Source organism: Carcharodon carcharias, chromosome 22, assembly GCF_017639515.1.
Source record: "Carcharodon carcharias isolate sCarCar2 chromosome 22, sCarCar2.pri, whole genome shotgun sequence".
Classification (NCBI taxonomy): domain Eukaryota; kingdom Metazoa; phylum Chordata; class Chondrichthyes; order Lamniformes; family Lamnidae; genus Carcharodon; species Carcharodon carcharias.
The window spans coordinates 45203624-45228571 of record NC_054488.1 but is presented as its reverse complement, the minus strand read 5'-3'; the positions used below and the strand labels follow the sequence as shown (position 1 = coordinate 45228571).

General features: G+C 41.4%; 1 protein-coding gene across 2 annotated transcripts in view; it reads left to right on the top strand.

The window, feature by feature from the left end:
* Window positions 1-3975: 3975 nt before the first annotated feature.
* The window catches only part of LOC121293570 (cAMP-dependent protein kinase type I-alpha regulatory subunit), a 50469-nt gene continuing 29496 nt past the window's right edge, over window positions 3976-24948 (top strand). Inside the window, exon 1 of one of the 2 annotated variants that reach the window (XM_041216618.1) lies at window positions 3976-4063. In XM_041216618.1, the coding sequence (XP_041072552.1) occupies window positions 4049-4063 (15 nt within the window). In that variant the 5' untranslated portion in view covers window positions 3976-4048. Of the gene's footprint in view, window positions 4064-16558; window positions 17126-24948 lie in introns of those variants that run through there. The other variant, XM_041216617.1, reaches the window with a different exon arrangement.

Below are 24948 nucleotides of genomic sequence, written 5' to 3'. Positions count from 1 at the left end.
CCCAAGATCACAATGAAGCTGGCATGAATATAGATGGCTGAAAGAGTCAATGCCCCAGCATCTTCCTCAGGGCCTGAGTTCACTGCAGAAAGGGGTTCATTGATCTATTAAGGGCAACAAGGATGAGTACAGCTCTTCACCTTTGCACCTTTCTCAACAGTACCTAATAATGCTCCTGTCACCCCTCTCCCCCATCACTCTTAACAATTCCATCCTTCAGCATACAATCACAATGGCATACTGTAATGCCTATCTTTATCATTCCAAATGCCCCACCTTTTCCTTAGCTCCCTTCAAACCACACACCATCACTGTTCTCTTTTCACATCCTACCACTTGCACATGCACCAATTACTTCCAGTGGTCCTCCCTCAAACACACTCTTCCCTCTTCCTTCATTACCTCCCCATTCTCATTCCATCTTGCTTCTTCTCTATCCTTCAGCACATGCACCATGCCCACAAGTTTTAAACATCTCTTATTACCTTCTCAACATTTGCTTACTAGTGCTGCAGAGAGGAACACGATGGTGGAGGAGTTGCCATCACTATTGTCCTCACCCATGCAGAGTAGGACACTGCGGAGTTTTATGGCCTAGACTGAGCCAGCAACATCAGGAACATATCAGAGCATATTACTTGAAACCTTTTATCCACCTCAGAAAATGTGCTGCAGCTTCACAGCTTCAAGCTCTATATTCAATTATCAGCTACAAATATTCCACTTGCATCTGACAACTTAGCTCTTGTCCCTTTTCTCTTCTAGGCTCCTGCACAGCAAGAGGAGGAGAATCCTCCTATGGATGCACCATCACTTGCTTCATCCCCCCTAGTCACCAGCTCAGATACTGGCATTCTTTATGAGTTAGATAGTGAGCTAGATGGGTCTGCACATGGTGAAATGCCAGGCAGTAGTGAGCCACTGCAGTTACTGATGAAAGGGACATCATCAAGTTCTCTCCCAGGAGAAGGACATAGAGATGAGGACTTCCTGGACCCAGCCATGAAAAGAAAACTGCTGGCCTCACACAAACAGTAATGTGACATGTTGGAAGGCCTGCCAAGGATTGTCAGGACAATGGGTGAGAATGTGGAGGAATCCACTTTGAGTCTCTGGTGGCATCATTACACATGGCATCAGCACTCTGCAGTCTAACCACTGGGGATGATGCAACTGGAGTCTGACAACACTAGTCTATGTTTGCATGTTGCAGCTTTGGTGAAAGTTCAGATTGATGCTATGCAGGTTCTAGACTCCAGTCCCAACTTGAAGAGACAGATGTCTCTTGGACAAAGCGGTGGGATGAATGGTTGGTTACTTGGGAGAAGCTCTCTATCTCCTGCAGTCTGAACATCCGCAGATTAGTGGAGGTGATGAGCTGCAGGCCCACTACCACAGTGACAGTGAAGTTGTATTTGAGAAAATATTTAGCACGGACTCAAAATCTGTGACATGTTCACAATCTCTCACAGTGGTTCAGTGCTTTTCCAGTGAGTAACTAAGCCATATAGATTTGGAGTGTCCCAGGTTCTCACATTAGTCTGCACTAGCTAATTGATCACTGTAGATGGGTGCTACTATTGACTTCAATGTCCCTATGTTAGGGAGGATAAAATCAGCCAAATTCTCCACTCTCAATCTCTTGCAGCTATAAGTGCATTAATTTGGACATTGAGTGACAATATCAGGTTCAGCTGTACTAATCTCCTCCATCCACCCTATTGCGGTCAAATTGCCTTCTGATATTCACTGTTAACGCTCACAGATGCATAGTAGCCATTGGGTGACCTACTGGAGGGAAATCAAAATTGACAGCATTGTATTCTCACAGGAGAGAAGTGGGGAGTGGGATAATTGATGGAAAAAATTGCAAAGAAACAAATACTCATTCATTTTGTGTAATTGCTTCATATTAATTTCAGATTTCTACACTTTGGGATTTTCTTATTGTCTATTTATATAATTCTTCCCAAACCTGAGTTCTATTTCACTGTGATGTGTTTTTTGAATAATTGCAAACACATCAGCCTCTCTTCGTAAAGGTACAAAACAACTTACCTTGGGTCTCTGTTGATAAATAGTCTGCTTTGTTTAGTACAGAAATATAAAATGGAATGAATGGTTTTGGATCACCCACATATGGAACTAATATGAACAGGCATAAGATGTTACCATAATCGGGTTTCCTCGCATCTTTTCAAGTAGGATGATATTTAGTTTCGGAATACTCCAGCAATGATACTTTTCTCAGTTCCGTGTACATTGAAATGGTGCTAATGTAACATTTCTATCAGGTTTAGCAGTAAGCTATTCCTTAATATAAATATATACAAGTAGTGACACACCATTTCCAGCAATAAATGTTGATATCTCTAATTGTGTTTGAAATCTCCACTGCAAATGGTACAAGGTTACTTATATTGAAAGGGCAGAGCAGTGTTAAACTTTAGATTCGTTTACTGAATACAATTGATTGAAAATAAGAAAAAACTACCATTGAATGTCCATGCCTTGAAATATAAACTATTTAAAAATAATTGGTGTGATTAAAGATTTCAGCATAAATTATTGAAAATAAAGAATCGTTGCAAAGCAGGAGGTCACAAGTATGAGTAATCTTTTATAAAAAGAATAAAAACAGTAACAAATTAATTTATCAAAAGAACATTGCAAAATAATAGGCCTAAAGATGGAGCTAATTCACTACAGGAAGGAATATCACTTACGGTGAACCTTAGTCTATGAATAGTTGTTTCTAAGCATTCAATTCAATAGTAAATTGCTTCAGAAGTGCCTGTGAATAAGTCTGTTGTTTTTTTCAGCTGCCATCTCAGTATTGTAAGGTGAATTTATTTTATGTGCCATTAACCTTTCATTAGTGATAAGTTTTCACATTACAAATGGTTCATTATTCTTGTGCATGAGGTGACATATGAATAAAGTTCAGTTAGAGACAACTAAAGGGCAGGTGCCTCAGAAAGTTACAAAAGATTTGGAGCAATTGTAGAAGGAATTCAACTTCTCCTCTGGAGCTAAAGAAACTCCAAAGGCTTTGTTTCAGCAAATAATTCTATCAATAAGTGGATAGAAGTTTTGTAGATTGCTTGTAGATAGTGAGAGGTAGACTCAATCCTTATTGAGGAGTGTGCTACTTTTAACAACTTTTTTAGCCATTATTATCACTTGGTTGCCCCAGCATAAATCAGATAAAGGGAAAATAATTCCTCCAGGCATGAGGTATAGCAGAATTGTAACTGCATTTATAAAAAGATGATTTACTGCACTTGGCTCCCAGAGGAAGTCTACCCAATGATCACCAAAGCAAGGAACTGAATATTTCTAATGTCCAATAAACATTTCAAAAAGGCATGGATTTAATTATGTCACATCAGGTCCATGAAATGCAGGATGTCACAAACTGAGCGTTTGCTCTGAAACCAATTTAGCATTTCAGATCTATTTCCATCCAAATTAATTCCAAATAACACCTTTACAGCCAACGGAAATAAACTTCATCCCTTCAGTTTAGGCTTGATTTGAACCTTCTCAGCAACAAAAGCTCATGGTAACTCAAACCACCTTCCAATTCCATTGTGAAATTTAACTCTATCTCACATTATTTTACTAAGAAACTGAAATCCATCACATATTATATAATCCACACATATTTATATCTCCCTATCATGCCATTGCAGCACAAACAAGTTTAGATAAAATTTGTGACTTAGATCAAATTAATCATCATGGGCAGAATTTTATGGCCCTGTTGCAAGGTGGGCAAGCGGTTCAAAAGTCCATTGAATTTGGTGGGATTGGAAAACAAGATGTATCAATGCAATTTGTGACAATGGTGGGTAAGTGCAAAAAAAAAAGGCCTAGCTTAGTGTAACAGATAACTGAATAATGAACTAATTTTAGTGGCATTCCTGATTTGTCATCTTAACAGATATCCTAATTTTCAAAATCCCATTCCAGGCACACACTACAAGAGCTGCCATTTCCATTGCTCCCCTTCTTATAACTCTGCTGTATTAAACATTCTACCCACATGGAGATTCTCCAGGTATGTTTGAGTGTATATGTGAAACAAATACTATCTAGAAGCATAACAATTCTCTTAATGCTAAAACATGTTGTTCTCCAAAATTTCTGAAGTGCTAATGAAATTGCAGGTATATGCAGGTTTCTAACATGCTCCTAACTGGCTAATTTAAAAAAAAATCTTCCACTTTTCAATCATTGTGATTAAATCTTTTCCATATCTATGGGTGTTACAAGTCTTTTTGTGCTGATTTCCTTTCACCCAGTGTTACAAGTCTTTTTGTGCTGATTTCCTTTCACCCAGTGCTTCCCTGAAATTTGTATTGTTATGTAAGGAGTAAAGTTTTATTTTACTGCCAATGAGAAAGCAATGTATCATGATGGACCAGCAATAATGATTCTTCAATGTTTCTCCAGCAACTAACTAGCCACTTGATAGGCATAAATGTTGGTAAAGTTCAACAACTCAGCAATAGAGAGTGCAATTGTTGAAAAACATGTTTGAGTGCCAACAGTGAAGAAGGTTAGTTTGGGCACGGGGCCTGCATATGCTGGTAGGCATAATAAAGCAGTAACGTTCTGGTAGAACAATCCATTAACATTCAAAGGGCCAGACTTTGCTATAGCAGGGCATCATATGGCATGCACTGTTAGTTGTTTGCGCACATTTACATTTAAAAAGCTTTTGCCTACAAAGTTGCTGGAAATGTGAACTGATAATGGCACAGCAAGGGTAACAGGGCATCTGGGACATTGATGAACAACAGGACAGGCAGTGTATGTGCTCAACCAATGAGATTTAAGACCTGAGAATTAAGCAGAGGAGGAATGGAAAAGGAGAGTGATTTCAAATGGGTAAATTCAATATCATATCCGGCAGAGGAATATATATTATACATAAAAGAGAGAGAGAGAAAGAAAGATTGGAGAAAAATGATGAAAAGCAAACGTAAGAATGATTTTTTCAATTTGACATTTTCAAAATCTCCTGAAATTCTTCACCACCTGAAATAATGAACATTCACACTTATTTTTGTTCACTTTCTGGGCAAGAGGGGTTGATTGTAAGTCATTAATAACTACCACATAATTAAAAATATACCTACGCTTTAAATACTTGACTTAACTCTCTCTGGCGAGTTTAATGGATAATGAATATGCAAATGCAGCAATTTCATGAAAAACATTGGGATGTTAAGCACAATATGCCATTTTTGAAAAGCTAATGGAAGAGCCGAATTTGTGGTGATTCAGAATTTACGGGGTATCTGTTCCTTGCTGCAATTGGCTGGCTGATTTGCACATTAATAAGGGCACATGTTGCTCAGCCACCATTGTTTCTTCAGTAAAATCTGTCCCATTCAAAGACTGGAAGCATGGCAGCAAATCAGCAGAAAAGGCCAAGTCTGTCTAGATCAGTTGGACAACTTGGCAGAATGTTCAGAAATTGGAAACTCAATCCTCTTGGACAGGTTTATGATTTTGTTACATAGTTGACAGAGGAAGCTATTGTTGATTGGCAATGGGACTGTAGAAATGGGAGTATGTAATGAACAGCTGCAGTTTACGTACAACTAAATTAGGAACTCCTTTATAAATGGATTTCTGATTTTTGTAATTGCCATTTTCTCACTTTTACTAGCCATTTTAACTCCTGTTAGAATGGCAGGAACATTCTCAGCTGCTGTCAGCTGACATTCAATAACATTTTTTTCAGGTCCACATTTTTGCTAATGTTGTTTCGGCCCTACATTGATTTTGATCAGAAAATCTAGACCAGTTCATGATGTAGGACAATCAGGGAAATTCAGGAACTATTCTGAACATTGAAAAGTGAACAAGGCAACAGTTGGGAGTTTACTTACCGATGAATATAGCTAATGAAAGAGATCAAACACTTGCTGAATAGTGGCAGTGTACTTTTGTTTCCATGTGGATAAGCAGCATCATATGTTTTCTGATTATGCCAGCTGAACTTCCATATTAGTGGAAGCCATGGGGCAGAACTTTGCACCTGTGGGATTTTACAGACCCGCTGAAATCATTGTGCTTTTGAATGGCTCGCTGCCTTTTACAGCCACGCCCCCACCATGACAGGGGCCATAAAATTCCACCCCATGTCTGAGTAAATAATAAATAGCACCAATTGAGGAGCTCATAAGACACAAATGCAAATGAACGAATAACCATCTCCTGTGCTATAATTTCACTGATTGTGATTTTAATACTCTGGTGTGATTTGTTTTATAGTAATCTAACCTGATCTGCTGAATTCATTTGAATTATTTTACCCTTTAATCTCTTTTACTATCCAGCTTTAAGTATTACTTTTCAGCTTCCATCCTGGTTTTCATTCGCTTGTGCCTTTTGCTTAATCACTTAAGCTTCCAATTACATCAGCTTTTCCTGTTGATCTTATGTTTAATACATTTAACATTCATTTTTCTTTCTTTTATTGCTTATTTTAAAAATAAAGTTCCCCCACTTTTCAATCATTGTGTTGAAATCTTTCCTATACTAATGGACATTATAAGTTTTTTTGTGCTGATTTCTTTTCATCCAGTGCTTCCTTGAAATTTGTACTGTTATGTAAGGTACTGAATCCTTAAAATTTAGCCAGAACAGAGTACTCTGTGGAATATCTCGTCTCCTTTAGTTGGCCCAGGAACAATAACATATTTCTTACATAGTAACCCATTGGGCAAAATAAACTAGAGTTTGAGAATGCACTACTAAAGTCAATATTTAAATATAGTTTCCTCAGTATGGTCTTCTGTTAGGGGGAATTTGGGAACCCAAGCAGTAATCAATGCAAAGATGGAACTGTGAAAAGCATAGGATTGCTAAATCCTAAAGCACTTACATTCATTGCTGTAGACCCACTTAGACAAGAAGTTGAAAAGGCATTAGAAAGGATCAAGGGAAGCAAACAGACCATGGGTTTCACCATATTTCATTTTTATTAAATTCTGAATGGCAACACAGCTACCCCACAAATACTGACTTTTGGGTGGGATAAACGTGTTTAGGATGTTGCTTGTTTTTTTTATTTGCCTGCTTGTTAGTTTGTTTTCTTATGTATTCAACTAATGATTTATAAGATCCCTGTCTAGTTTAAAACTCAAGAAAAATTCTTTGCAATGTTACCATATTCTCTTTATGTGTTTAATGAGGGGGCCTACTACTCTAATATCAACTGTAAATGATTTCATAAGTACACAAATCTGTATTCCAATTGCTGACCTCAATGCGCTCTCTCTTCTTCCCGTCTACGTGTGCACATGTGTGTTGTTATAACTGTCTCTATTGAGGATTATATTAAGGGTTTAAAAGTGGATTATATAGAGAGATTGACTGTTCAAATGATTCTCTGTGAGGTCGTTGACTTTGTAGAGTTCATTTGTGTACCACAAGTTTGTATTTGAATGTACTATGAAGAGAATATTAGTGCATAACATATATGTGAAGATAAGAATTAAAAGAGATAGCATGATAAGGTACATTATCTGGTTAGTGACTGAAAACACCTTACTTTCAGACTCATTTTCATTTTTTTTGCAGGGGTTGGGATGGAGGGGGGTAATTATACCTGTCTCTATTGTGGATTATATTAAGAATTAAGAATGTAGAGTTTTTGGTTTCAGTTTAAGGTGAATTGGGGGTTGCTTACTTTCATTTTGGTTTAGTATGCCTGTGTGTGTTTACAAACCATGTAAACTTTTGACATAGCTGAGAAGCTTTTAGAAGCAAGAAATCCTTGAGGTTGCTATGGATAAAATTGCTGAAGGTGGAGCTATGCTCTGCTCTAAAAGGAAAACTAGTGGGTTTTGGTTTTTTTTAGGAACAAAGCAGGTGTAAGAAAAGATGACCTGGAGGCTGCAGACATCCAATCTGTTGCTTTTAACCAAAGAACTCAGTTATGTATGTTTACAGAGGAAAATATGGAGTTCTAGAGAATTGGTAGGACCAAGTAGCTCTATAATGAGAGCAGAAATCCAGCTACGGAACAGACACCAAGGGAGTGTCTATGTGTATTTGGTGGGTTGTGGTGTGTAACCATCAGGGATGCCTATACTTGGACCAGGAGCTCATATTGGTAGGAAGATACCATAGACTTGAGCTGTGAAGTGTGCAGCCAGACCCAGAGGTAAAGGAGCTGCCTCTCAGAGTATGTTTAAAAGCCTATCAGAGTGAAAGCCACAGTAAAAAGGCTAAACTGGGCTAAGTCTGTTGAATTGAGTTTAAGGTAGAAGCTCATCTTGTTTAGAATCATTATCTTATTTGCTCCTTGTACCTATTTAGTCATTATTGCTTGTGTTTGTTTTGTTCAAATTTGTATAGTAAAGATTCTTTTGGTGTTTCAAATTAATCTTGGAGTCTTGCTGCTTATTTCCTTACCCTTGGTTCTTCCACGCATTACATTCTTTAAAAGATTATGGTCTATCAAGCCAGATCCTAACAAGTGTCAGGCTTATCCAGTGTCCTCATAGCTGGGGTCATAACAATATCTTTGGCTTTTATTGAATCAGTTTCTTCTTCAATATTTACATAAAATGGCACCACAATAATATGCTACTCAGACCAATCCCTCCATGTTTGTGTGTGTGTGTGAGTGTGCATGTGTGTGTGTGTGTGCAGTAAGTGTGCATGATTCTGAATTATCACAATAGCCCTCCCATGTGTTGGTACTTTGTATTTTGTGTATTGTTTATCTCCATGTGTCTATACTTATATACATTTTTACATGTAATACATATAAAATATATCCATGTATTACGAAATAATCATCTGTGTGCATATACTTCGTACTATCGTGATCCTTGGTCACACTTTTTGTCAACCTTTAACATTAAAATGTAAAACATTTAGAATTAATTTAATTCTATGTTACATTAGATGTTGTAAACATTTGCCTGTAGCAATACAGTTGCAGGTCCTTGCTAGTAGGTGACTCTGTGTAATAAGTTTCTGAAGTCTTCCTCTACCCACAGGCAATTCATTAAAACAACTTGCATTCATATTGTAATATAAAGGTTTGGCATATATAGAGTTAATGTGGGACTGAGAACAGTATCACCCACACAGTGATGTAAGACAGCACATGACACACACCCAGGGTCAGTGTGGTGTTGGACAGAGCATCGTGCAGACCAAAGTCTGGAGACATCTCCTAGCTTGTACCCTTTGCTGTATATTTGTAAATAGTTCTAGTTGTTAATAATGACTTCCAGTTAACCTGCTAAAGACTATGAAGACTTCATCAAACCTATCAAGCTGTAACCAATACTCCAAAAACATCCCAATGTGCTTCACAATTGTGTGGTCAGGAATAAATGGATGTTAAGTGTGTTCCAAAAGGTGGATTCTACAGAGGATCTTAAAGGAAGAGGTTGACAGGGAGACAGAGGGGCATAGGCAACAAATGCCCACCAACTGAAGAGTGTAAGAATCAGAGAAACACAGTGTTTGGGAGTGGGGTTATGAGTTTGCAAGAGATTCCAGACATAGGGAGGGCAAAACCATGGAGGGATTTAAACATGAGGATCAGAATTTAAAATTGCAGGCTGGTCAGCAAGGGCAAAGATGATAAGTGAGCAACACTTGGTGTGAGAAACTTTGGATGACCTGAGATTTACAGAGGGTGAAGGATAGGAACCAGCCAAGAGCACATTGGAGTTTGAAGGGGACAAGTGCATGGATGAGCGTTTCAGAAGCAGGTGGCTTGAAGTAAAGGAGGAGGCAAGTAATGTTACAGATGTCCATAATTTATTTGCTGCTCTAGTTGGAGGTGAGGGTGTGGAGACACTTTTTGGAAGTCAGGGATTACTTTTGCTCACCAAAATGGTCTTGAATAGTGGGTAGCTTTAGCAGAGGAGAGTGAAGTAACACTCAATGTCGTCCAGCCATATCTGGGATGGTGAGGTAAAACAGTACAGCGTCAGCTCACTTAAGTCTGTGACCCTTGGAGTTGCAGAGCAAAGATTGTAGCCATTCCAGGGAAAGGATTTGGATCTGAGAGAGTAAAGGCTTTGGTCGGGACAAAAGGATTAAATCTGATCTGCTTGCACAGAGTCTTTGTAAATAGAATACATTGGATATAAAAGTTGGGAATTCAGTATAGAAGGGCAGGAACAGCCTTAAAGATTAGGAATGAAATCACTTTAATAATAATAGAGGATATAACAAAAAGTGAGCAGCTGGTGGAGAAGCAAGTGGCTTGAATTATTTACAGAATTAAGAAATAGAAACTGATTTAAGACAGTTGTGGGAGCTGTGCATAGGTCACCCACTAGCGGCTGGGAAATGGTAGATTATATAAGTGCAGAGATTAGTCAAACAAGTGTAAAGGCAGAATGATTTTAATGGAGAGTTTTAACTTTCATATTGATTGTGATAAGCAGATTAGCGCAGGTCAAAAAGGCAGTGGATTTCTCAAGTGTGTTGAGGATAGTTTTCTGCAACAATATGTCCTAGGACCAACAAGGGGGCATGCCATATTTGATTCAGTAACATGTACCTGTGCTGAAGCAGATATAGTTAAAAGCCTAGCGGTGTGTGAATATCTATCTCATTACAGTCATAACATGATTGAATTCAACATAGTGTTTGAGAGGGGAAAGCGTGAAACAGCTATTGAGATTCTAAATTTAAGTAATGTTGGCTTCGATGGCATGAGACAGAAACTGATTACAGAATACTGGCTATTCTGTTTAATGATAAAAAGATCAGTGGGACTTAGTCAAAAATAATTTAATATGATACAGAAACAGTTCATATCCTTAAGGCACAAGAGCTGTACTTGCCCCAAAAAATGAATGGCTGAAGAGGTAAAAGACAACATAGAACTAAAAGAAAAACATACAAAAATGCAAAAAAAAGGACCCTGTTGCATGGAAGAGCTATGAAAAATAATAAAGGGTGGCACAATCGACACTAAAATATATCAAAAGTTTGAAAAGAACCTTGCAAGGGGTATCAAAACAAACATGTTTCTTTAAAACGATATAAGGAAAAAGACGATGTTTAGGAACAATGTGGACCCTTTGAAAACTGAAAATGGTGGTATTGTCAATGAAAGTAAGGAAGTGTTGAGCATTTAAAAAATTATTTCACAGGATATGGACGTCGCTGGCTAGGCCAGCATTTGTCACCCATCCCTAATTGCCCTTGAGAAGGTGGTGGTGAGCTGCCCTCTTGAACCACTGCAGTCCCTGTCATGTAGGTACACCCAAAGTGCTGTTAGGGAGGGAGTTCCAGGATTTTGACTCAGTGACATTGAAGGAACGACAATGTATTTCCAAGTCAGGATGGTGAGTAGCTTGGAAGGGAATTTCCAGGTGGTGGTGTTCCTATGTATCTGCTGACCTTGCCCTTCTAGCTGATAATGCTCGTCGGTTTGGAAGGTTCTGCCTAAGGAGCCTTGGTGAGTTTCTGCAGTGCATCTTGTGGATGGTACGCACTGCTGCCATTGAGCGTTGGTGGTGAGGGAGTGAATGTTTGTGGAGGGCTGATAATCAAGCGGCTGCTTTCTCCTGGATGGTGTCAAGCTTCTTGAGTGTTGTTGAAGCTACACTCATCCAGGCAAGTGGAGAGTATTCCATTACACTCCTGACTTGTGCCTTGTAGATGGTGGACAGGCTTTAGGGAGTTAGGAGGTGAGTTACTCGCTGCAGGATTCCTAGCCCCTGACCTGGTCTTGTAGCCACAGTATTTATGTGGCTAGTCCAGTTCAGTTTCTGGTCAATGGTAACCCCCAGGATGTTGATAGTGGGGGATTCAGTGCTGGTAATACCATTGAATGTCAAGGGGAGATGGCTAGGTTCTTGGAGATGGTCATCTCCTAGTACTGGGGTGTTGCAAATGTTACCTGCCACTTGTCAGTCCAAGCCTGGATATTGTCCAGGTCTTGTTGCATTTGAACATGGACTGATTCAGTATCTGAGGAGTCATGAATAGTGCTGAACATTGTGCAATCATCCCCACTTCTGACCTTATGATGGAAGGAAGGTCACTGATGAAGCAGCTGAAGATGGTTGGGCTGAAGACTCTACCCCGAGGAAGACGTGCAACGATGTCCTGGAACTGAGATTATTTACTTCCAACAACCACAACCATATTCCTTTGTGCTAGGTATGGCTCCAACCAGTGGAAAGTTTTCCCCCGATTCCCATTGATTCCAGTTTTACTAGGGCTCCTTGATGCCACACTCGGTCAAATGCTGCCATGATGTCAAGGACAATCACTCTCACCTCACCTCTGGAGTTCAGCTCTTTTGCCCATGTTTGAACCAAGGCAGTAATGAGGTAAGACGTTGAGTGACCCTGGGAGAACCCAAACTGAATGTCACTGAGTAGGTTATTGTTAAGCAAGTGCCGCCTGACAGCACTGTTGATGACCCCTTCCACGCTTTACTGATGAGCAAGAGTAGACTGATGTGGCAGTAATTGGTCGGCTTGGATTTGTCCAGCTTTTTGTGTACAGGACATACCTGGGCAATTTTCCACATTGCCGCGTATATGCCAGTGATGTAGCTGTACTGGAAGAGTTTGGCTAGGGGCGTGGCAAGTTCTGGAGCACAAGTCATCTTTACTACTGCCGGAATATTGTCAGGACCAATAGTCTTTGCAGTATCCAGTGCCTTCAGGTGTTTCTTGATTTCACGTGGAGTGAATCGAATTGGCTGAAGACTGGCCTCTGTGATGCTGGGGACCTCTGGAGGAAGCTGAGATGGATCATCCACTTGGCACTTCTGGCTGAAGATTGTTGTGAATGCTTCAGCCTTATCTTTTGCACTGATGTGTTGGGCTCCTCCATCATTGAGGATGGGGATATTTGTGAAGCCTCCTCCTCCAGTGTTTAATTCTCCATCACTATTCAAGACTGGATGTGGCCAGACTGCAGAGCTTAGATCTGAGCCATTGGTTGTGGAGTTTCTTAGCTTTATCACTTGCTGCTTATGCTGTTTGGCATGCAAATATTCCAATCAGTTTCACTGATTGACACCTCATTTTTAGGTATGCTGGTGCTGCTCCTGGCTTGCCTTCCTGCACTCTTCATTGAACCAGGGTTGATCCCCTGGCTTGGTGATAATGGTGGAGTGGGGAATATGCTGGGCCATGAGGTTACAGATTGTGGTTGAGTACAATTCTGCTGCTGCTGATGGCCCATTGCGCCTCATGATTGCCCAGTCTTGAGTCGCTACATCTGTTTGAAATCTGTCCCATTTAGCACGGTGGAAGTGCCATACAACACAATGGAGGGTATCCTCAATATGATGACGGGACTTTGTCTTCATAAGGACTTTGCTGTGGTCACTCCTACTGATACTGTCATGGCAAGATGAATCTGCAGCAGGCCAGTTGGTGAGGATGAGGTCATGTATGTTTTTCCCTCTTGTTGATTCCCTCACTACCTGCCGCTGACCCAGTCTAGCAGCTATGTCCTTTAGGTCTTGGCCAACTCGGTCTGTGATCAGCATTTTTCTTGGTGATTGACGTTGAAGGGGGCGATATAAGATAATCAGCAGGAGGTTTCCTTCCCAATGTTTGACCTGATGCCATGAGACTTCATGGGGGCCGGAGTCGATGTTGAGGACTCCCAGGGCATCTCCCTCCCGACTGTATACCACTGTGCCACCATCTCTGCTGGGTCTGTCCTGCTGGTGGGCTAGGGATGGTGATGGTGGTGTCCGGGACATGATGTGTAAGGTATGGTTCTGTGAGTATGACGATGTCAGCCTCTTGCTTGATTAGTCTGTGAGACCGCTGTTCCAATTTTGGCACTAGCCCCCAGATGTTAGGAAGGAGGATTTGGCAGGTTCGACAGGGGTGGGTTTACCATTGTTGTTTCCAATGCCTAGGTCAATGCTGGGTGGTCTGTTGGGTTTCATTCCTTTTTATTGACTTTTCAGTGAATTGATGCAACTCAGTGGCTTGCTAGGCCATTTCAGAGGGCATTTAAGAGTTAACCACATTACTGCAGATCAGGAGTCACATGCAGGCCAGACCAGGTGAGGATGGCAGATTTCCTTCTCTAAAGGACATTCGTGAACCAGGTGGGTTTTTACGACAATTGACAGTGGTTTCATGGTTATCATTTTAATTCCAGATTTTTATTGAATTCCAATTTGAACCAGGGTCCCCAGAGCATTACCCTGGGTCTCTGGGTTACCAGTCCAGTGACAATACCACCACGCCACTGCTTCCCCTGATAATTGGGGATTCACCATTATTGATGCCATTGAATGTCAAGGGGAGATGGTTAGACTCTCTTTTGTTGGAGATGGTCACTTCCTGGCATTTGTGTGACGCAAATGTTACTTGCCACTTATCAGCCCAAGCTTGAATGTTGTCCAAGTTTTGTTGCATATGAATGCTGACTGCTTCAGTATCTGAGGAGTCGTGAATGGTACTGAACATTGTGCACTCATCAGCGAACATCCCCACTTGTGACTTTATGATGGAAGGAAGGTCATTGATGAAGCAGCTAAAGATGGTTCGGCCTGGGACACTACCTTGAGGAACTCCTGCAGTGATGTCGTCAGAGTGTGATGGCTGACATACTGAATAATTAGTTTTTGTCAAAGGCACAAAAGAATGGCAAATTCCCTGGAGCAGATAGTTTCCATCCCAGGATTTTAAAAGAACTAACAATAATATTCAAATATTCTTTCAATTCATGAACATTCCTTTAGATTGGAAAATTGCTCATGTCATTCTGATAATGTGAGAGAGGGAAACCAAAGAATTATAGACCAGTTAGCCTAGCATATGTTGTCTGGAAACTATTAGAGTCTATCATAGAATGAGTGAACACCTTGAAAATGTTTAGCTGATCAGAGAGAATCAGCATAGATTTGAAAAGGGTAGGTTATGCCTGATAAAACTGTACTTTTTGAAGAGGTGACTAAAGGAAATAGGATAGAAAATGAATATCAGTTTTATTTATATTGATTCCAGAAGGCAATTCAGAAGAGACTGTTAGGTAAAGTTGAAGCTCCTGGAATTGAAGGGACCTGGTTAAGAAATAGTTTCCTGCTGTTCAGCCAGAGTGTAGGGATAATGGTTTGGGCCTCTACTCGGCAGGATGTAACTAGTGGTGTCCCACAAAGATCTGTGTTGGGCTTTCAGCTCTTCACCATAGCCCTTAATAACTTAGATGATGGGCTAGAAAGCCACGTATTCATGTTTGTTGATGACACAAAGATAGGCAATATTGTAGGCAGTGTAGAAGGAAATGTCATGTTACAAAAAAGGTAGTAACCAATTAAGTGAATGGGAGAAACTATGGCAAATGAATTTCAAGCAGGTAAGCATGAGGTCATCCACTTTTGACCTGAAAAGGATAGAAGAGTACTTTCTAAATGGTGAAAAGCGAGAAACAGTGGAAGTCCAAAGACTTTTGTGGATCCATGCACATAAACCATTAAAATTTCATGAACAGGTACAGAAAATATTCATAATTTCTGAATATTTTGGAATGCTGGCACTTAAGGCAGTTGAAGTTATACTGAACTATACAAAGCTCTGGTTAGATCATGCCTGCATTGAGTGCTATGAGCAGTCCTGGGCACCACAGCTAAGGAAGGATAAATTGGCCTTGAAGTGGAGCATAGGTTTACTAGAATGATACCTGGACTCCAAAGGTTAAATTGCGAGGAGAGATTATACAAAATAAGGTATTTGATTGATTTGTGAAGCTTTCAAGATATTAAAGAGAACATGGGGTAGGTAGAGAATCTGTTTCTGCTGGTTATAGAGTCTAGGGCCAGGGGACTTGGTCTTAGAATTAGATTCAGACCTTTCAGGAGTGAACTCAGGAAACATTTCTACGCGAGATGGTAGAAGTGCTGAACCTTCTCTTGCAAATGGCAATTGATGCTCCATCAGTTGTTAATTTTAAATCTGAGATTGATAGATTTTATTTGTTAACCAAAGGTATTAATAAATATGGGGTAAAGGTGGGCATACAGAGTTCAGTTGCATGTCTACCATGATGACATTGACTGGCGTGCAAGAGGGTCTAAATGGAATGGCCTAGCCTTGTTCCTATGTTTGAATACGTATGTGGTGTAGTAATAGCTGAAACTTTTAAGGAAAAAGCAGTTCAAAATGTTCAAATCCCAGTAAATTTCAGTAATACTGGCACTGGCAATCCTGGAGTTCCACTTTAAGATCAGCTTGGGCAGGTTTCGCTGGTAACCTTCATTTCCACTTGCTATCTTTGCATGCATTCGTATACGTGCGTGGCTGACGTGGTGGAAGCATGCATTTTCGTGCATACATGTTGAGGGTGTCTGTTTAGTGTGCAGACGCGGGGAGTTCGTGTTCCAGTGTGTGCTGTACGTGCATCGGTGTGTGTAGGAGCGAGTGTAGCGCCCATGTGCATGCAGCCAGCAGCAGCAACAGCAGTTGTGTGTAACGTTTCCAGCGGCTGCAAGAGCCTGTGGTTCCCGCCCCTCCCCCCACCCCCACCCACACCCACCCACTGCCCAGAGCGAGGCGGATTGACGTCAGCGGCGCGGCTGCCTTCCGGTGGAGGTAACAGTGACTGAGGGAACTCGTCCTGTTGCAGCCGCTTCAAGCAGGGCCCCCCCCACCTTGTTCCAGCCGAGACGGTCCCGGCCGCCGCACCTGCGATCGGCGGAAGAGCGCGTCGCCGCCACCACCACCAACCCCCCCCCCCCCCTCCCCTCCTCTCCTCTCTTCTCCTCCTCCTCTCCTCCTGCTCCTCCTCCTCCTCTCCTCCCACCACCTGACCTCCTCGGCCGAGCCGTGTGTAATTTTTTTTTTGCTGTTTGTGCTCGGGAAGGTGGCCGAGGGCTGGCTGGCTGGCCGGCTCGCTCGCTGGGCGCCGAGTGAACTCGCTTGTCTATCACTTCTCAGGCTTTCGAAGCGTTAACTGGGTGGTTAAGATGGCGGCCGCGGGGAGCGGGGAAGAAGAGCGCAGCCTGCGAGAGTGTGAGCAGTATGTCCACAAACACAACATCCAGCAGGTCCTCAAGGACTGCATCGTCCAGCTCTGCATCGCCAGGCCCGAGAAACCCATCACCTACCTCAGGGAATACTTCGAGAAACTCGAGAAAGTGAGTTAGGAGGGCAGTGGGCTTCATTTTCTCCGGGAGGGAGGGAGTTGGTGGTGGTGGTGGGGAGGGGGAGGGGGAGGGGGGGGGGGGAGAGGGATTGAGAGGCCTTGTTTATGTTGGGGTTGAGGGTAAAACGACAATTTTAACCTGTGTAGCATCACAGTCATGTTGTGCGGTGATTGATGGAGAACGTGGCACGGCAATTTTAATGCAGACATGGCGGGGGGCGGGGGGGGTGGGGGGTGGAAAGTGTCTTGTTTACGTCGGTGCATACATTGCTGGGCCTGTTCAACGGAGCAGGAACAAAGGCAAAAGTAAGACAGGATGTAGGCACTCGCCAAATCATTATCAGTGAGCCCATCGATTGTCACAACCATTGTAGGCCTGCCCTCCTGAAAAATTCGAGCAGGTGAGTATCTTGCACGTTCAAAAAGGTGAAAACTTTAAAAAAAAAGTCTGCCCCCCCCCCCCCCGCTTCTATTTTTGGGAGCCAAAATCGCCTGCAATCTACAGGAGCTAAGTGCAAAAGTATGATGCATTCAGTGTGATCCATTGCCTATCAATGGAACATTGCACTCAAGGGCCATTGGTGAATGAGACATTGAAGTCAAGACTGTTTAAATAACGCATGAGCTGTAGAAGTATAGTTAAACTACTTTTTGTAATCTTGTGATTTAACATTGATTGAAGCTCATACCTATCCAGTCATAATCAGAATTTTTTTTCCTGTAACTTCTCTTCCTGCCTTCCCACAGTGTACCTCTGGAGTTCCTCCAAGGATCTACTCATGACCCCATTTTATTTCGGATTTAGATACTTCCCTTTGTTGACATCATCCAAAGGCATGACATGCGGCTTCTCTGTATATCTATGACACACAGCTCTATCTCTTGAGCTGAAATTTCCTTTGATTATACGTTGGGAAGACCATTTTTACTGGCCACACCACAAACCCATGCCATCAATTCCACTCTCCCAGACCATTGTTCCAGGCTGCACCAGATTGTTTGTAACCTTGGCTTCCTACTTGTCCCTTAGCTGAGCTGCTTGTAGCTACATAACCATTGTGGCTATGAGAGCAGGTCATAGACCGGGTATTATATGGCGAGTGCACATGAATAGATCCTTGGGAACGCCAGTGGTAAGTTGTGGGGCAGGAAACAAAGGTATAGGAGGAAATTTTGACTAAGACTGAATAAAGATTACACGAATAACTGCAACTTATTATACACTAAGATAAAAGCAAAAAACTGTGGATGCTGGAAATCCAAAACAAAAATACTTGGAAAAACTCAGCAGGTCTGGCAGCATCTGCGGAGAGGAACACAGTTAATGTTTCGAGTCCGAATGACCCTTCAACAGAACCAAGGAACAATAGAAGAGAGGTGGAATATAAGATGGTTTAAGGGGGGGAGGTGGTGTGGCACAAGTAGAGCTGGATAGAGGGCCAGTGATAGGTGGAGATAACTAAAAGATGTCACAGACAAAAGACTCCCACAGCTACCTCGGCTACAGCTCCTCACACCCTGCTTCCTGTAAGGACTCCATCCCATTCTCTCAGTTCCTTCGTCTCCGTCACATTTGTTCTGATGATGCCACTTTCAAAAACAGTTCCTCTGACATGTCTTCCTTCTTCCTTAACCGAGGTTTTCCACCCATGGTGGTTGACAGGGCCCTCAACCATGTCTGGCCCATCTCCCACGCATCCGCCCTCACACCTTACTGTCCCTCCCAGAAACATGATAGGGTCCCCCTTGTCCTCACTTATCACCCCACCAGCCTCCACATTCAAAGGATCATTCTCCGCCAACTCCAGCATGATGCCACCACCAAACACATCTTCCTTTCACCCACCCGGCGGCATTCCGCAGGGATCGTTCCCTCCGGGACACCCTGGTCCACTCCTCCATCACCCTCTACACGTCAGCCCCCTCCCATGGCACCTTCCCATGCAAACACAGAAGGTGCAACACCTGCCCCTTTACTTACCGTCTCCTCACTGTCCAAGGGCCCAAACACTCCTTTCGAGTGAAGCAGCATTTCACTTGCACTTCCCTCAATTTAGTCTACTGCGGTTTCCTCTACATTGGAGAGACCAAATACAAACTGGGTGACCGCTTTGCAGAACACCTTCGGTCTGTCTGCAAGCATGACCCAGACCTCCCTGTCACTTGCCATTTCAACACTCCACCTTGCTCTCATGCCCACATGTCCGTCCTTGGCCTGCTGCATTGTTCCAGTGTAGCTCACCGCAAACTGGAGGAACAGCACCTCATCTTCCAACTAGGCACTTTACAGCCTTCCGGACTGAATATTGAGTTCAACAATTTTAGATCATGAACACTCTCCTCCATCCTCACCCCCTTTCCAATCCCCCTCTTTTTTTCCAATAATTTATATAGAGTTTTCTTTTCCCATCTATTTCCATTATTTTTAAATGTATTTCCATCCATTGTTTTATCTCTACCTTTTAGCCTTTTTTGATTCCTTCACCCCACCCCCACTAGGGCTATCTGTAACTCTTTCGAGTACAAACCCATTTCCATCTGTATTCAGATGAGGTTACATTGTTTCATAGTTTGCCATTGTGATATTTGAACTCTTGATCTTGGGGTTATAAACCCAGTACCATAACCACTTGGCTATTTAGGCCAAGCTAGGGCTATCTATAACTTGCTTGTCCTGCCTTCTACCCTTAATTAGCACATTCCTTAGATAATATCGGTACCTTCAACACCTCTTTGTCCTTTTGTCTGTGACATCTTTTGGTTATCTCCACCTGTCACTGGCCCTCTATCCAGCTCTACTTGTCCCACCCCCCCCTTAAGCCATCTTATATTTCACCTCTCTTCTATCTCTACTTAGTTCTGTTGAAGGTAATTCGGACTTGAAACATTAACTGTGTTCCTCTCCGCAAATGCTGCCAGACCTGCTGAGTTTTTCCAGGTATTTTTGTTTTGCAATTTATTATACTTCATTTAAACCCTGTTAAATCACGACAGTGATTTGACTATACTTCTACAATTCATAAGCTATATAAACAGCCCTGACATTCAATACCTCGTTGACCAAAGGCCCTTGAGTGCAATATTTCATTGATTCTCTGGAATCTTTCCACTGTCTACAGGGCACAAATCAGGAGTATTATGGAATACCCTCTGCTTCACTAGGTGAGTGCACCTCCAAAAACACTCAGCTCAACACTATTTAGAACAAAACAGCCCATCCCCACCTTAAACTTTCACCCCTCCTGCCACCGGTGTAGTGTGTATGATCTGCAAGATACCAAGGCTTCTTCAACAGTACCTACCAAACCTGTGACCTCTACCATCTAGAAGAAGGACAAGCACAGTAGGCCTATGAGAACACCACCACCTGCAAGTTCTGCTCTAAGTCACGCACCATATTGACTTGGAAATATGTCACTGTTCTTTCATCGTGGCTGGGTTGAACTCCTGAAACTCGTTACCTAACAGCACTGTGGAAGTATTTTCATCATATGGAATGCAGTGGTACACTTTTTCTTAAAGATGGCATACACCAGTTGTCCAGTATTGTGTTTGTTGAATGTCTGTAGTTGGCAAAAGCTTAGTACACTTGGGAAAACAAAAAAATGTTTTTACTTACTTAAAACTAGGGAAGGGAAAATTGATCAAAGTAGGTGGGCTCCTTTGTCTTCAGAATTTGCTTGGTCAGTAATAATCCGTACTGTACATGTTTCTGCAAGAATGAAATCTTAGACAACCAAGTGACTGAACCTCTGAAGCCTGTTAGGATTTGCTGATATAGTGACCAGTATAATTTCAGATATATTTAGAAAAGCGGTAGTAAATAATTCTTGCAAACACAATTTGACTGGTCAGTATTTAAGATACCTTTATTTCAGTTCGTAGGGAAATATTTAGTATTTCAGCAATACTTTTTTGTTTTAGATTTGTCATTTCATTTACTTTTGGTTTTAATCTAGACAGTCACTATCAAATTCACCAAGATGACAAAATTGATGTGGTTTGTAATCTGTATGATCGTGTTATGATCGTGTTATTAATTTGCAGTGTTATATATTGCCTGAAGAGATGCTCTTAGAAGTTACATTTGCAGATTTACCACTGCTTAATCATTACCCTTTTTAAATTTGTACCAGATGCCACTTGGTGGAAAAAAGAGGGTTGACTGTATTGATGGCAATGTTTTGTTTATTGATACGCTTAACAGAATTGGTGCCAATTCTAACGGGTCATTGTATATTTGCTGTTACGTCAGAGCATTTTGTCTGCAAACAAGCTGACTATTTACACAGTAATTCAAATTTACTAAAGAATTAGCTATCACTGAGAATGCATTTACAGAAAATTAACATTACAAAATAATTTTGAAATTATTTAAAATCAAGTATAATTTTGGGATATTCTCAAGGAATAAACACTTTGTTCAATTATTCAACAAAATCATTGGGAAAACTACAGATTCCCATTTGAGTATGTAGCCAGCAGCATCAGTAAGAAGACAGTGAAGTGGTATGGGCACAGTAACATATTACTGAAATTGCTTTAGATTATTTTGACCAACTTTGGTCATTGTAGCTCTAAAGGGCATGTAGGAAAAGCAATAAAGTTAATTTCTCAAAATTTGAATTGAGTCATGAGGAGAAGCTTTTACAGATTGTTTGCTTATACCAGCAAAGAAATATTGATTTTTGGAATTTAATTTAAAAAAAAACTTCAGTTCCTGTCACAATTTTTTTGAGGGATCAGGGGAAAAAAGTTGTAGATGATTAAGAAACTCAGTATTTCTTTACATTTGGTTGGCAACTTAGAGGAAACTGTCACGGAGGAGTGACTGCTGAACCCAAGGCCGAAGGGTTATACTGGTTATATCCATTCTGTCATTTGCTTGCGCAGACACACAACTTCTTATTGTGGATCATCTTCTTCCGTTAAGAAAACGGCTAAGTTTTAGACTTGGAGCACAATGTAAATGAAATGCTGTATAATTTATCTACATCCATCCTTTGTCCTTAGTTGAATCTTATGTATGAAGTTTTGATTTTAGCCTGAAGCAAAGGTATGAAGTGTGTTGTTTACTGGCCGTCAGCAATCAGAAGTTTATGGTGATGTCCTATGCTACTTCCTGCTATTTGTCATGTTAGCAAAGGATTTATTGTTCACCCAGAGATCCTATTGTCCTGGATACTTTGAACACATGGTCAAGTTTTCATTCATTAGGAAGAGCATACTTGCCTTTTGAGAGCTGACTTTTGGCTTGTACACAAATTAAAAGTATGATGAGAGAGCCTGAGCTGCAGCAAAACACACTAAATCAAAGTATGGTTTGGCTGCACTGTAAAAGAAATTTATGCTAAATTTAAATTGTTGCCCAAGTAAATTGATGTAAAAATTCTTGCATAAAACTTCATGAATGAGTGAGCAGTGTTGATTTAGATCAGGGTGAGGCAAAGATGATGATGCAAGTTGGAAAACTAATCCTAAGTGTCAGCATTCACTTGGACTGAACCACCCTTTGCTGTTTGCTAGTTGTTCATGTCCTTTTAAATGTCGTTAGACCCGCAGGCTTGTCCTGTAGAATGTAGGAGTAGAAACTTTGTCCCGATTGTTTACTACTACTTAAAAGTGGATGGCTTTAAATGTAGCTAAAGTGCTACCTGTGGCAATATTCCATAAATTTTAGGAACACTATTGCCAGGCGCAGATGAGTTGTATCCCAGACTGTTAAGCAAGGGAGGAAATAGCAGAGACCCTAACAATCATTTTCCAGTCCTCTCTGGTTATAGACATGGTGCTGGAGAACTGCTAATGTTGTGCAGTTTAAAAGGGGCGAAAGGGATAGATCGCGTAAGTACAGGCCAGTCAACCAAACCCCAGTAATAAGAAAAGTATTGGAAAAATTTGAGGGGCAGCATAAATCATCACCTAAACAGGCATAGTTTGATCAAGGACAGTCAACATGAATTTGTTAAAGGAAAGTTCTGTCTGACTAACTTTTTGAGGAGGTAACAAGAAGGATCAATGAGGGTAGTGCAATTGATGTAGTCTACATGGATTTTAGTAAGGCTTTTAACAAAGCCTTGGCAAGCCGGTCGAAAAGTAAAAGTCATGGAATCCAAGGGGAAATGGCAAGTTGGATCCAAAATCGGTGCAGTGGCACGACACAGTGACTGGGCTGGAAGGCCATTTACAGTGGGGTTTTGCAGAGCTCAGCATTGGGTTATTTGTTTTTTGTGGTTCATATCAATAACTTAGATTTAAATGCTGGGGAATGATTAAGAAGTTTGCAGATGATATAAAAATTGGCTGTATAATTGATAGTGGGGAAGAAAGATTGCAGGAAGATATCGGTGAAATTAATATGGGCTCAGTGGCAAGGCCAGCATTTATTACCCATCCCTATTTGTCCTTGGCAGAAAAGTGTTGAATGTAAAGCCTTCAAGTGAAGTTAGTGTTAATACATTTGGGGAAGGCAAACAGTGCAAGAGAATTCACATTAAATGATAGGATATTGAAGAGTGCAGAGGAAGATAGGGTCCTTAGAGTGCATACTCAGATTCCTGAGGACAAGTAGATTAGCTGGCTATTTTCCTTTATTAGCTGAGTCATAGAATATAAGCATGTTATGCTAGAACTGTATAAAATACTAGGCCACAGCTAGAGCCCTGTGCGCAGGCTGATCATTACATTATAGAATGGATGTGATTACTGTAGTGAGGATAGAGAGAAGGTTTATGAGGATGTTCCCAGACTGGAGAATTTTAGTTATGAGGAAAGATTGTGAGGCTGGGTTGTTTTCTTTGGAATTGAAAGGATGAGGGGATATTTAATTGAGGCATATAAAAGTTTAAGGGGATCCAAATAGAGTGGATAGGAAGGACCTATTTCCCTTATCAGAGAGGTCAATAACAATTTAAAGTAATTGATAGAAAGATTGGAGTGGAGTTGAGAGAACTTCTACCTAAAGGGTGATGGGGCCTGAACTCACTGCTTGAAAGGCTGGTAGAAGCAGAAACCTTCATCGCATTTAAAAAGATTTGGCTATGCACTTGATGTGCTGCAACTAAAATTAGGCTTGAATCGCCCTCTTGGCTGTCACACGGGTGATGGGCTGAATGGCCTCCTGCTGTAAATTTCTATGATCTGAATTCTTTTGATGGAACCATAATTGAGTAACAATATTCTTGGTGGGAAGAATTTGGTGAAACCCATTAACTTCAATCTTGTCTGCATTAGTTTTTCCTAAACTCTGTAGGCTTAAGCTTTTCCTACATGAGAAAAGAAAACATTATAGGAAGGATGTGATTGCGCTGGAGGGGGTGCAGAGGAAATTCACCAGGATGTAGCCAGAGATGAAACATTTAAATTATGAAGAGAGGTTGGATAGACTTGGGTTGTTTTCGTTGGAGCAGAGAAGACTGAGGGGTGACCTAATCAAGGTGTACAAGATTATGACAGGCATGGACAGGGTGGATAGGGAGCAGCTGTTCCCCTTAGTTGAAGGGTCAGTCACAAGGGGACGTAAATTCAAGGTGAAGGGCAGGAGGTTTAGGGGGGATGTGAGGAAAAATCTTTTTACCCAGAGGGTGGTGATGGTCTGGAATGCACTGCCTGGGAGGGTGGTGGAGGCGGGTTGCCTCACGTCCTTTAAAAAGTACCTGGATGAGCACTTGGCACATCATAACATTCAAGGCTATGGACCAAGTGCTGGCAAATGGGATTAGGTAGGTAGGCCAGGTGTTTCTCACGTGTCGTTGCAGACTTGATGGGCCAAAGGGCCTCTTCTGCACTGTGATTCTTTGATGTTCCAGATTCTTA